This window comes from Prionailurus viverrinus, chromosome B3, assembly GCF_022837055.1.
Source record: "Prionailurus viverrinus isolate Anna chromosome B3, UM_Priviv_1.0, whole genome shotgun sequence".
Lineage (NCBI taxonomy): Eukaryota > Metazoa > Chordata > Mammalia > Carnivora > Felidae > Prionailurus > Prionailurus viverrinus.
In genome coordinates, this window is record NC_062566.1 from 140,261,243 (window position 1) to 140,273,355 (window position 12,113).

The 12,113-nt window shown below is 43.6% G+C and overlaps 1 protein-coding gene across 5 annotated transcripts in view; it reads left to right on the plus strand.

Moving 5' to 3' along the window:
- RCOR1 (REST corepressor 1) overlaps positions 1 to 12,113 on the plus strand; it is a 129,108-nt gene that overhangs the window by 100,302 nt on the left and 16,693 nt on the right. For all 5 annotated transcript variants that reach the window (XR_007152888.1, XM_047862110.1, XM_047862109.1 and 2 more), the window contains 4 exons: positions 2,805 to 2,857; positions 5,885 to 6,046; positions 6,756 to 6,874; positions 9,945 to 10,023. Coding sequence is in view for 4 of the 5 variants with exons in the window: in XM_047862110.1 (XP_047718066.1) it covers positions 2,805 to 2,857; positions 5,885 to 6,046; positions 6,756 to 6,874; positions 9,945 to 10,023 (413 nt within the window). In the remaining variant the exon portion in view is untranslated. The remainder of the gene's footprint in view (positions 1 to 2,804; positions 2,858 to 5,884; positions 6,047 to 6,755; positions 6,875 to 9,944; positions 10,024 to 12,113) is intronic.

Genomic DNA, 12,113 nt, shown 5'->3' on the forward strand with positions numbered 1-12,113 from the left:
CACCACACACCTGACCTGTGCTGCCTTTTCACTTGCTGGGAAAGAACCTTTCTCTCCTGTGACATCATTCACATGACAGCACCCCCAGCATTCTTTTGGCAAATTGTTCATCCAGTCTTTGTTGGACTTTGGGGACATGAAAAGAGTGAACGGTTGTATTTTTGCTGGTGGGTATCAGATGGTAATTCTTTTGCAAGTTGCAAGGCTCCCCATCTATTGACTTGTTTTGTCACGCCTTCACCTCACCTAGTAGAGATACCAAGTGACTTCCCCCTAAGTGGCTCTGATTAAGTCCTTTCTTCCTTTGTTTTAGATTTGAGTCCTCAGAGGAGTCTACAAGGAAATCTAAAAGAGGTGTGATCTTAAAGGTTACTTATTAACAACACTTTACTGTTTGCAGCACAGAAAATGTTCTGTCCAAACTTGCCTGCAACGCTCAGAATCCACTGGTCAATTTTACTGTTCCTGCCACCAGCTAATTTTTCTGTTAAAAAACAAAGCAGATGAAAATACCAAAGTAGTATCCAAAGAATGCTTTGTTTTCCTTGTAATTTTTGAGCTAAATCCCGTTGGAGACCTGGGGAGACAGGTTTACTGGCCCTGTTACTGACGGAGCAGAAAAGACTGGAGCAGATAGCATCTGCCCCCGAGAACGGTGGGCAGGGCAGGCTACTGGGACAGCGCACAGCCCCGCGGGGCCTGCCCCCTGCCCTGCCCAGACACCTGGTGCGCGGATTTGCTCGCAGATCACATGCCTGGGCGGTGGCTGTGCACGCACCACGCGCCCCTCATCCAGCGAAGGTAATGATAGTGTCTGGACGTTTGTACGCTTGCGGAGTTGAGCTTGTAGAGCGCAAGTTTCGGGTTCATTTGCCGGATGTCTATGAAAAGGAACCGCCCTTCCAGCAGACCCTCTCTGGGGTTGACCCTCAGTTCACTGCAGATCGTTTTTCCCTCTTCCCCGTACACAGCCTTGGCTTGAACACATCTCATTACTTAGTTTTATCACCCGACCTGCGGTCTTTCCGCCGGGGTCCCGTGTGAGCCGTGCAGCCTCACCGTGCATCAGCATTGTTTTAAAGAATCTTAGGGCATTTTCCTCTTACTTGGCATAATCCACCCTATTGTGACATAATAAGCAAGGGAAACACTTTGGAATAATTCCTCCCCATTTTTCAGACCACCGGTTCCGACTTTTGTGACAAACCAGGGTCATTTAGTTTGTCATTCGCTCACTCGCGGGTAAATAGGAATCTCCCTACGGTTGACCCTTGAACACCTTGGGGCGCCCAACACCCTGTGAGGTAAAAAAAAAAATCCACGTACAAGTTTTGACTCCCCAGAAACTTAACTGCTGATAGCCTGCTGTTGACCAGAAGCCTTGCTGATGACATAAGTAGCCAACGCACGTTGTCGTGTGTGTTATATGTGACACGTACTGCATTCTTCCAGTGAAGGAAGCCAGAGAAAAGCCAGTGTTATTGAGAAAATACTTTGACAGCACTGGACTGCAGAAGATTCTCGTAAAAGTGGACCCGCGTAGTTCACACCCGAGTTCAAGGGTCCGCTCTATATGTTCTGAGTGAAATCAAACTGTCTGTTTGTATGGACTTTCAATATTTAAAAAGGAAATGGAAAACTAGTGCTCGGTGTTGAAACTAATACTGAGTGGCACTCTGTGTAGTCACTGTTTGAACGACATCGACTTTTTCTGTCAGTGGAAAAGCTTTTCCTCTAGTGTTAGAATACCTGTTCATAGAAGAGTTTGAATTCTCTTTCAGAATTGGTTTCTTTTTGGTAAATTGGCTACCGGTTGTGCCACAATCAGGTAAGATGGTTGTGGGGTCATTGACTAGCATCCTGAGCCTGGGAGGCTCTGACTTCCATCAGGCTTCTGTTAACTCGCTGTGTTACAGTGGGCAAGTGAACCAACCGCTCCAGCCTGTTTCCTCAGCTCTGAAGTGTGGTCATTGCACCTGGAGAGAGAGACTGGGGGGGGGGGGGCGGGGAGATGGCCTGGGGACAGAATTCTGTTTGTTTCAGACAGTTCTGTGCTATTTGATTTTTTTTTTTTTTTTTTTTTTGGAGCTTGTGTTATTTTTGTACTTTACCAAAAACAAAACAAAGCAAAAAACTTATATAGGAATGTAACGAAGTGTTATTGATTAGCAGGCTCTCTCTTTTTTTTTTTTTTTTTCCTGGAAGGAAGGCTAGAAAATGTAGAGAGGAACTAACTTTGGGGATGGCAACTTCCCCTGGATATCGAGTCAGTTTTCCTTGGCGTTACCTTAGTGCTTGAAAAACTGGCACTTGTCACCTTGTGTTGGAGTTTGAGAGCAGATAGCAGGCACTGGTTCATGTAATTCATCTCTTAGATTTTTTAGTATAGAGATAAGTTGTTTGTTTTTCAAACTCAGCAGAGACTAAAAACAAACCCCCGTTTAATATTTCTTTTTATTTCTTTTGATTATCTTTCAGGGTACCAATGTGATATTTGTTTATCATAGAAAATTTAAGTAGAACTAAGTTTAAAAAGAAGAATCATGATCTCTCCCATCCATAGATGGGATATGTTAAGTACCGTTAATATTAGAGTATATTTTTAGCCATTGCTTTGTAGGATTTCTGTGTGTAAGATCCATGATGGGATCATATTATATATGATTCTGTTTTGTTACTGTCTGTTCTTTATTTTTTTCTTGCACATGGAAGGCCTGAAATATATATATATATAATTCTAGTGCTCATGTACTGTGGTTTCCTGTCCCTCAGTGTGTTTACTGGCCTCTTGTCTTGTTTTTCAGTAGATGAATACATTGCCATTGCTAAAGAGAAGCATGGGTACAACATGGAACAGGTAATGTCATGGTTTTCTTTTGTTGTTAAAATGGGTTTTTAATTGGGAATGCGAGCTAAGCTGGTGTAGCCACTCTGGAAAACAGTATGGAGGTTCCTCAAAAAACTAAAAATAGAACTACCCTAAGACCCAGCAATTGGACTACTCGACATTTATCCATGGGATACAGGTGTGCTGTTTCGAAGGGGCACAGGCACCCCCATGTTTACAGCAGCACTATCAACAGTAGCCAAAGTATAGAAAGAGCCAAAATGTTCACCAGCAGATGAATGGATAAAGAAGATGTGTGTGTGTGTGTGTGTGTGTGTGTGTGTGTGTGTGTGTGTGTGTGTGTTAGTATTACTCAGCAATCAAAAAGAGTGAAATCTTGCCATTTGCAACTACGTAGATGGAACTAGAAGGTATTATGCTAAGCGAAATTAGAGAAAGATAAATATATGACTTCATTTGTATGAGGACTTCAGGAGACAAAACAGATGAACATAAGGGATGGGAAACAAAAATAATATAAAACCGGGGTGGGGGGGGGAGGTTGACAAAGCAAAAGAGACTCATAAATATGGAGAACAAACAGAGGGTTGCTGGAGGGGTTGTGGGAGGGGGGATGGGCTAAACGGGTAAGGGGCACTAAGGAATCTACTCCTGAAATCATTGTTGCACTATATGTTAACTAATTTGGATGTAAATTAAAAAAATAAAATTAAAAAAAATTAATAAAAAATGTGTTTTTTTTAATGGTTTTTATAGCCGACCTGTTAAATTGTGTTCTGTGTGTTAAGTAGCCATGCAATTTTTTGGTGGTCACTAGCAAATTAAACAAGGCCCTGGTCCCCTTTTTATTGCTTGAGATGAGTATTAGAGGGCCCTTTGATTTGAAAGGCACCTGTTTTTCTGCAGGTTGGTAGTATTTAGGGCTTAATACTTCCCTATTTGAATATGTGGTTTGTCATTTGTGTGATGGGTTTTATCCTGACTCCGAGTGACATGTCTCACTCAGACCCACAGTGTTTTCTTTTCGTATTAACTGTTTTGAATCAGTTCCAAGTTGTAATATTTGACTAAGGTTTTCTTTTAAAAATTGTTTGGAAGCTATTAGAAATCTACGAGATTAATTTTTCCCCAAAAGTATGATGATAATCTTTTTTTTTTTTTTAACGTTTATTCATTTTTGAGAGAGAGCACAGGCAGGGGAGGGGCAGAGAGAGAGGGAGACACAGAATCTGAAGTAGGCTCCAGGCTCCGAGCCGTCAGCACAGAGCCCGACATGGGGCTCGAACCCACAAACTGCGAGATCATGACCTGAGCCGAAGTCGGATGCTCAGCTGACTGAGCCACCCAGGCGCCCCTTGATGATAACCTTATTTCAGCTTATTTCTAACTCCTATTTTATTTTATTATTTAAAAAAAATTGTTTTTAACGTTTATTTATTTTTGAGACAGAGACAGAGCATGAACGGGGGAGGGTCAGAGAGAGAGGGAGACACAGAATGTGAAACAGGCTCCAGGCTCTGAGCAGTCAGCACAGAGCCCGACGCGGGGCTCGAACTCACGGACCGCGAGATTGTGACCTGAGCCGAAGTCGGACGCTCAACCGACTGAGCCACCCAGGCGCCCCTCTAACTCCTATTTTAAAAATCAGCATATTAATTTGGATTAGTGCTTTCCTTGGCATTGATGTAGATTTTACAGCCTGTAAGTTGCAAGCTTTTATCCTCATGATTGAGGTCACCACTGAGTTACGTTATATAGACTTAAACTCTTTGTTGTAGCCTTGGCCATACTTTTAATTATTTCAGCTTGGTAGAATTTGTTAGAAAAGCTGGTTATAGTAGGATAGTACCAGAATCTTTAAAAGCAAGAGGTATATCCCTTTTCTTTTTGTAAACCCTACTCGTGAATTTCACGAAGTTGCTCAGAACATCACCAACTTTTTAAGATTTTATTATTGTTTATTTATTTTTAAAGTTTGTTTATTTTGAGAGAGAGCACGAGCACAAGCAGGGGAGGGGCAGAGAGAGAATGAGAGAAAATCCCAAGCAGGCTGTGCACCATCAGTGCAGAAATCAGAGTCAGATGCTTAGCTGATTGAGCCACCGAGGAGCCCCTGAAGATTTTAAGTAATGTCTACATTCATCATGGGGCTCGAACTCACGACCTCGAGATCCAAGAGTCGCATACTCCACCAACTGAGCCAGTCTGACATCACCAGTTTTTAATTCTATTTAGAAAGTGTAAAAGTCATTAGGTGATTGCTAAATATACCTAGATGAATTTTTAAGGATTCTGGTCTTCGAAATTCTGATTGGTCTCACTTGGGAGTTACCAGGAAAAAAATTGCTGAATTATCTCTCATTTCCAATTTGTCACCCATTTGAATATTTTCTCCCTTCTGGGTTACCAAAAAACAAAACAAAACAAAAAAACAACAAAGAAAACCCTCTTTATATTTGAGTTTTTTCAGGAAAAGAGTAACAAAACAATTAAGTGCATTTATAAATTACTTTGTCCTTTCGTATACAGAGGCATTCAAGTGTGGCTTTTAAGAGCACAGATTCCAAAGGCACCTGGGTGGCTCAGTCGGTTAAGCAGCCGACTCTTGGTGTTGGCTCAGGTCATGATCTCGTGGTTCGTGGGTTCGAGCCCCACATCGGGCTCTGCGCCGACAGTGCGGGGCCCACTTGGAATTCTCTCTCTCTCCCCCTCTCTCTCTTTCTGCCCCTTCCCCACTTGTACGCATGCTCGCTCTCAAAAATAAATAAATAAAGAGCACAAATTCTAGGGCCACACTGCTTCTGCCACCTACCAGCCCTGGGCCATTGGCAAGGACTTAATTCTCAGGGCCACCGTGTTCTCATCTGAGAAGTGAGCACAGTGGAGCGTGTCTCGCGGGAGTGCGCACGCATCAGCCGCGTAGCAGTGTTTCCCGGGCTGCAGGGGCGTGCGTGCTCTTCTTTTGCCAACCTCATTTCCATTTTAATGTTTCACTCACGTCTTTGGTCTAAAATTTCACTGATACTATTTTTCTAGGCTCTTGGGATGCTCTTTTGGCATAAGCATAATATTGAAAAGTCATTGGCTGATTTGCCCAACTTTACCCCCTTCCCAGATGAGTGGACTGTGGAAGATAAAGTCTTGTTTGAGCAAGCCTTTAGTTTTCATGGGAAAACTTTTCATAGAATCCAACAAATGGTAAGTAGATGAAACCACTGATTTTTCTTTTTTTCCCAGCCTCTCTCCCCTGCAGCATACCTGAAAGATAGGGATGTCATCCGCAAGCCGAGATACTCTCGTGTTGAACAGAGTAGCTCATGCTTGCCGTGGAGTAGATGAGAGGCTTCAAGTTACAGGAGCAAAGCATCTCCTGGCACTTCCCAGCTTGAGAGCAGCTGTAACACGAGCCCCCCGCCACCCCATCCCCATCTCTCTTGTTGGGACTCCCCACATTAATCCGATAGAAAGCGTCTTTGATGGTTGTTTGATGAGGTGTGGCGCCTCGTGGAACCCTGTCTGCCTGGGGAAGGTTGGCTTATCTCTTATATTCTAGAAGGCTGTTTGGTGGACTCCTACCAGGAAAGCTTTTGTTGATGGTTGCACGAGTGCTAAAGTGAATTTTTAAAAAATAACCTAGGAGTTAGGCTAGACACTTCAGGTGTATGAAAACTTGGGTTCGTCTCAGCCTGCCTTTGGCGATCCTTCCTGGGCTGAGTTTCACTTACAGTCACACTGCAGTAGTTTGGAAATGTACCGATGAGAGTTCTTCTTGAATCTTCTTCTCAGAGAAAAGGGTTGTGCCTTAAAACATTTCTGTGTGTGTGACCGTCCTTGTTAACCGTATCTAAGCACACTTGATTTGTAATGATCAGCTCTAAATCGAAACCAACTCAGTTTTTATGTTTAGCTTCCTGATAAATCTATAGCAAGTCTGGTGAAATTTTACTACTCCTGGAAGAAGACAAGGACTAAAACCAGTGTGATGGACCGCCACGCTCGGAAACAGAAGCGGGAGCGGGAGGAGAGGTCAGTTCCTGCCTGGAGGTGGTGTCTCCCCGCGTGGGGGATCTCTCGGGTCACTAGAATTTCTAAGAGGCGGTCGGTGCCCAAAGGAAAGGGAGTTTCCCAAATGCCTTCCTGGTGGAGCCAGATGTACACAAATATTCTTCAGTAATGTTCGTGAGCTGTATCATTAACGCGTGAGCCCACCGTTCTTTGGGTATTCGTTTCTTACCACTCTCTTCTTCCTTCATTCAGTAAACTTCCACCTTATTTCTTTATTTTTCAATTTTTTTTTTTTAGACATTTATTTCCGAGAGACAGAGACAGAGACAGAGCGTGAACGGGGGGAGGGTCAGAGAGAGAGGGAGACACAGAATCCGAAGCACGCTCTAGGCTGCGAGCTGTCAGCACAGAGCCCGACGCGGGGCTCGAACCCACGAACTGTGAGATCATGACCTGAGCCGAAGTCGGCCGCTTAACCGACTGAGCCACCCAGGTGCCCCAAGAAACTTCCAGTTTAAATGAACGAACTTTTCCACATACTCTTTCATACCGCTGAAGGGTGTCTCCTTTTAATAAGAAGGAAATCTATTATTGCCTAGGTAGAATTTTTTTGGGTATACTTACACAAGATTTGTTTGCCACGTTTTTATGTCTGGTGTGTTAAAAGATGACAGTACAGTTTAGATTTCCCTAATCCCTTTCTTGACCATCTATTTTGTGTGTGAGAGGGAGGGAAACATTCTGTGATTCTTCTTCCTAAGGAAACCAGCTATAGGGATAGCTTGGTGAGTAGGATACATCCGAGCCAACACTTCCGCCAGATGGCGCAGAGCAGGGGGCGGCCCTGTGCTCACGCGCAGAGGCAGGTTGGAGTCTCACTCCAGAGGTGGTGTGAACTCACGTGCGGGGTCAGTGCCACACGCCTCTTCCCCGAGCCTCCGCCTCCTCAACTCTAAAATGAAGCTGCTCACAGTCTAGAAGGCAGCAAGTGGACATAGTGGTTTTTGTGTTAGGTTGGTGGCTTTTTGAAATTTGTTTTCCACGTTTTCTGTAATGCTGTTTTTTAATTTTTTTAATTTATTTATTTATTGAGAGAGCGAGAGAACAAGTGGGGGAGGGACAGGGAGAGTTGGGGACAGAGGATCTGAAGCAGGCTCTGCGCCGACAGCAGAGAGCCCGACGTGGGGCTCAAACTCACAAACTGCGAGACCATGACCTGAGCCAAAGTCTGACGCTCAAATGACTGAGCCACCTAGATGCTCCTGTAATGTTATTTTTAAATTTTTTTTAATGTTTATTTATTTTTGACAGAGACAGAGACAGAGACAGGTCGTGAGTGGGGGAGGGGCAGAGAGAGAGGGAGACACAGAATCCGAAGCAGGTTCCAGGCTCCGAGCCGTCAGCACAGAGCCCGACGCGGGGCTCGAACTCACGGACCGCGAGATCATGATCTGAGCCGAAGTCGGACGCTCAACCGACTGAGCCACCCAGGCGCCCCTGTAATGTTATTTTTTTTAACTAATAATACAAATGAAGTGAAGGGAGAGAGACTATCTGATCTCCATGGCCCCATCTCAGGAGGGTATTTTATGATTTTAAATAGGATATGGTGGGAACAAAGTGGTAGTATGACTCCTGGAGAACTCACATCCGTGGGCCCGGCTGTGAAGCGGGGGCAATGGTGGGAACGTCTGCCGAGCACTCTCCAGCTGTAAGAGTCTGTAAAAGTGTTGACCTTGATACGTCTGGATGCTGTGTGGTCTGCAGCATATATACTAGTGGGTCTGTTTTTGGTTTAGTGCTCTTAGTAACCAAAGAAAAGTGGCAAATGCTAATGCATTTGTTTTTATGTTCCAATAACTTTTGATTAAAAATATTTATTTCCATTATACGTTAGGACTCATTTACTTTTTATAAACAAAGTCTTGTGCTACAGACAGCTGTACTCTGCTAACCCTGAAATTAGAGTTAAATAAAAGAATAGGTTGGGGTTTGTTGTCCCCCGAGTATGAAACGGTAAGAGCATCTACTGCCCCGCCCTCACCACAGGCTCCGCTCCCCGGTGCTTCTCTGTGCACCGACCCTGAGAGCACCTGTCCCCCGCACCGCCCCCCCCCCCACACCCCCCACACCTCCCACACCCCCCACACCCTCCCCCAGCCCCCCGTGGGGAGCCTGAGCCCTTGAGCACCTGTGCAGACCGGGGCGCTAGCACCTGAGGGATTGGTGGAAGGGACAGCAGGGACGAGAGAGGTCCCTCAGCCCTGGCTCACTCTCCTTTTGAACTCTCTCTCCTGGGCCAGAACTCAGCACAGGAAGGTAAGGTAGCACGGCCATCTGGGCCGGATCCTGAGACGGTGGGACGAGGAACTGGATGGAACTGGGGGGAAACTGGGGCAAGCTGTGCTCGGCTTCTGTGATCCTCAGTTTTCTTACTTTTCAAAGTAAAGGCTCTACTATGGAGCTCTTTTAAAAAAATAATAATACGTGGAAGGCTATAAAGAAAGGCATTTGAAGTACCATGTCAATGTGAATGTTCTTTTTAAAATTAACCTAATTTAAAATCTCAGTTTATCCAGAGCCAAAAGGCTCTCCCCCTTCTGGCGCTTGCATTGAGTCATGAGTGTGTACTTGGGACTTGAAGTGGAGTTTCACTTTTTGGGGATTTGTTCCCAGCGCATGGGGACTTTATTTTTGAGTAATTTCTCAGTTACATGTAATGATTGTGTCCTAGCCCACCACGAGATGATTACGGGGCAGTTACATAAATGCCTTAAATTTGATCTTTTCAGTTGAGAGTTGAGAAGAAACATTTTACAAATATGAAGCAACAATGTTCTAGACCTGATCCAGAAGTTAAAAATCTATTTCAGTAGGTTGTTGTTGTTGTTGTTGTTGTTTTAATCATTTAGAGTAAGAGAACTAGGGGTTGGTTTTAATTTATTTGAATTGTAAAAATGTTTATCTCGGCAATCTGAAAACATACTGATTTTGTATTAAATCTGTCATTAAATCAATTTATTGCTTATATTTGTATATTAAATAGAATTAGTACCAAATAGTCTTTCAGTAACTTGTTCTTGCCTTCCAGTGAGGATGAACTGGAAGAAACAAATGGAAATAACCCCATTGACATTGAGATTGATCAAAACAAGGAAAGCAAAAAGGAGGTATTTTTTTCCCTAGTATTGTTTAGGCAAATAAATTTTATTAGTACCATACGTAAAACATTCCTCTTACTTATTCTATTTAATATATTTATTGCTATGTACAAGGCGTCATGATAATGACTTTTTAAACAATACTAACTTTGCTGTATAGACTTTAGAATTTTGTTTGCCAAGAAACAGGAATAAAGGAAGCCCTAAAGCAAGCGATAGCATTACTGAGTAACGAGTTTGTCCTCATTGGGCAGCCGTCCTCACTGCCTTCTTTCCTAGGCCATCAGCCCAGTAAACGAGTGTGGGCGTGGTACTGGTGAGGACCAGGTGAGGGCTTGGTTCCTCCTCTCAGCCTTCGGGATGTCCTCTCGATGGCCGGCGCAGGGGCCTGCACAGTGGGGTCATGAGCTGGGTCATGAGTGCACTGCAGAGGGCTGCCAGGGACTCAGGGCAAGTTTTCCCGTTACTCAGAAACAGCAGCGTAGGTCCTACAGCAGCGAGCCTCACACATGGGGAATTTTTAATCTTTCACATCTTAAAAATCATTATGTCAGAAGATTCGAGAGGCCCATGAATTCCTACAGTTGTATATAACTTTTTTTCTGTGTATATTTATGACATTTCTTTATTGTGAACTTTTCACTGAGAACGATGGGGTGTCTGAATGATCTTATTAAGCCTTTTGAAATGGGTTGCAGGCTTAGGTTATTTTGCCCATTCATAAAAATTGAATAAGGCCTATGTGGGATCCCTGAGGGCCCCCCAGGGAAACCCGGGGCTCCTTGGCACAGACTGGAAAGCCCCCACCACACAGCATCCCCTGCGGCAGAGCCCTTGCAGGGAGGATAGCACTACAGTCCCTGGAAGGAAGGGCCCCTTAGTCCATCGGCCCCAGTTCAGGCTGGAGTGTTGGATCCCAGCGTGGTTATGACTTTGATATGTAAGTTCGTAGAAGTGCTTTTCTGAAGAGAGTCTGTATCTGCAGCTTCAGTAAAACCTCAAAGAGTTCTCGATCTCGGAAGGTTCTGAAGTAGGAGAAGAGCTGTTCTTCGGCATGGAAAGACAGAAGGGTCCAGGCACACCTAAACTTTAACATCGCGTCAAACATACATGCTTTTTGTAGGCAAAGTAGGAGATCCAGCTAAACAAAAAGGAGAAAAAGAAAATGATGATATTGTCACCCTTAATCACTGCTAACGTCTTGGTGACTCTTTCCAGATGACTCCATGAAATGTATATGCCTATATACACACTTATGACTCTGTACTTGCTTTTTTAAAAACAAAAAATGGGATCTCAGTATATCATTTCTGAAACCTTTTAAATTTGGTCTTTCTTGAACATGTTTTTATGTCAAATACCTTTTGTGTACATAGCTGTTATTAGCATGTTACTTTATCCTACACATCTTTCATAATTCAGTTAGGCAGTCTTAGGGCTTTTTTATCAGGTTCCCCCGTGCTTTTTGCTGTTATAAACAATGCTGAACTGCTGGTCTCATGATTAAATATTGGCTCACTTAATTTTTTCCACTGGAACACATTTCTGGAAGTTGAATTGTTGGGTCCAAGTCTTCTAGTTACATTTTTAAGGCTTCGTTTGGTAGGCTGTGTGTCACCAAACTGAAAACTGATCATTCTTTCTGGATGGCACTCCAGCCCAAATAACAAGATCATTTTCAGGGTTAGCGAAGTTAGACTCTTTGGGAAATCAAATTGTACCTACAGTTAAGAAGCTTTGTCTTGATACATCATTATCTATTAGCTTCCTTAGGGGAACATTTTAAATGAAAGGGGAAAGGCTTGATTTAACTTCCGTAAGTCTTAATGTAGCATGATTCCTGCTTAAAAGAGAAAAATGACTTACATCTTAAGTTTCTTTCTGTACTAAAATGTTGTGAAAACAGGCACGTGGTCAGTAGGTGATCTCTGCTAAACAGCATAGAGCTGTTACAGACGAGATGTAGTTTATTGCCTACTAACATTTTTATGTACTGTCTGTTACCACCTGTTCAAGAATGTACTGGTACCGTCGTAGTCTGCAGGGTCGATTTATGTCAGTGTTTTAAGATAGGAAGCAGAAAACCTGCACATATTCTC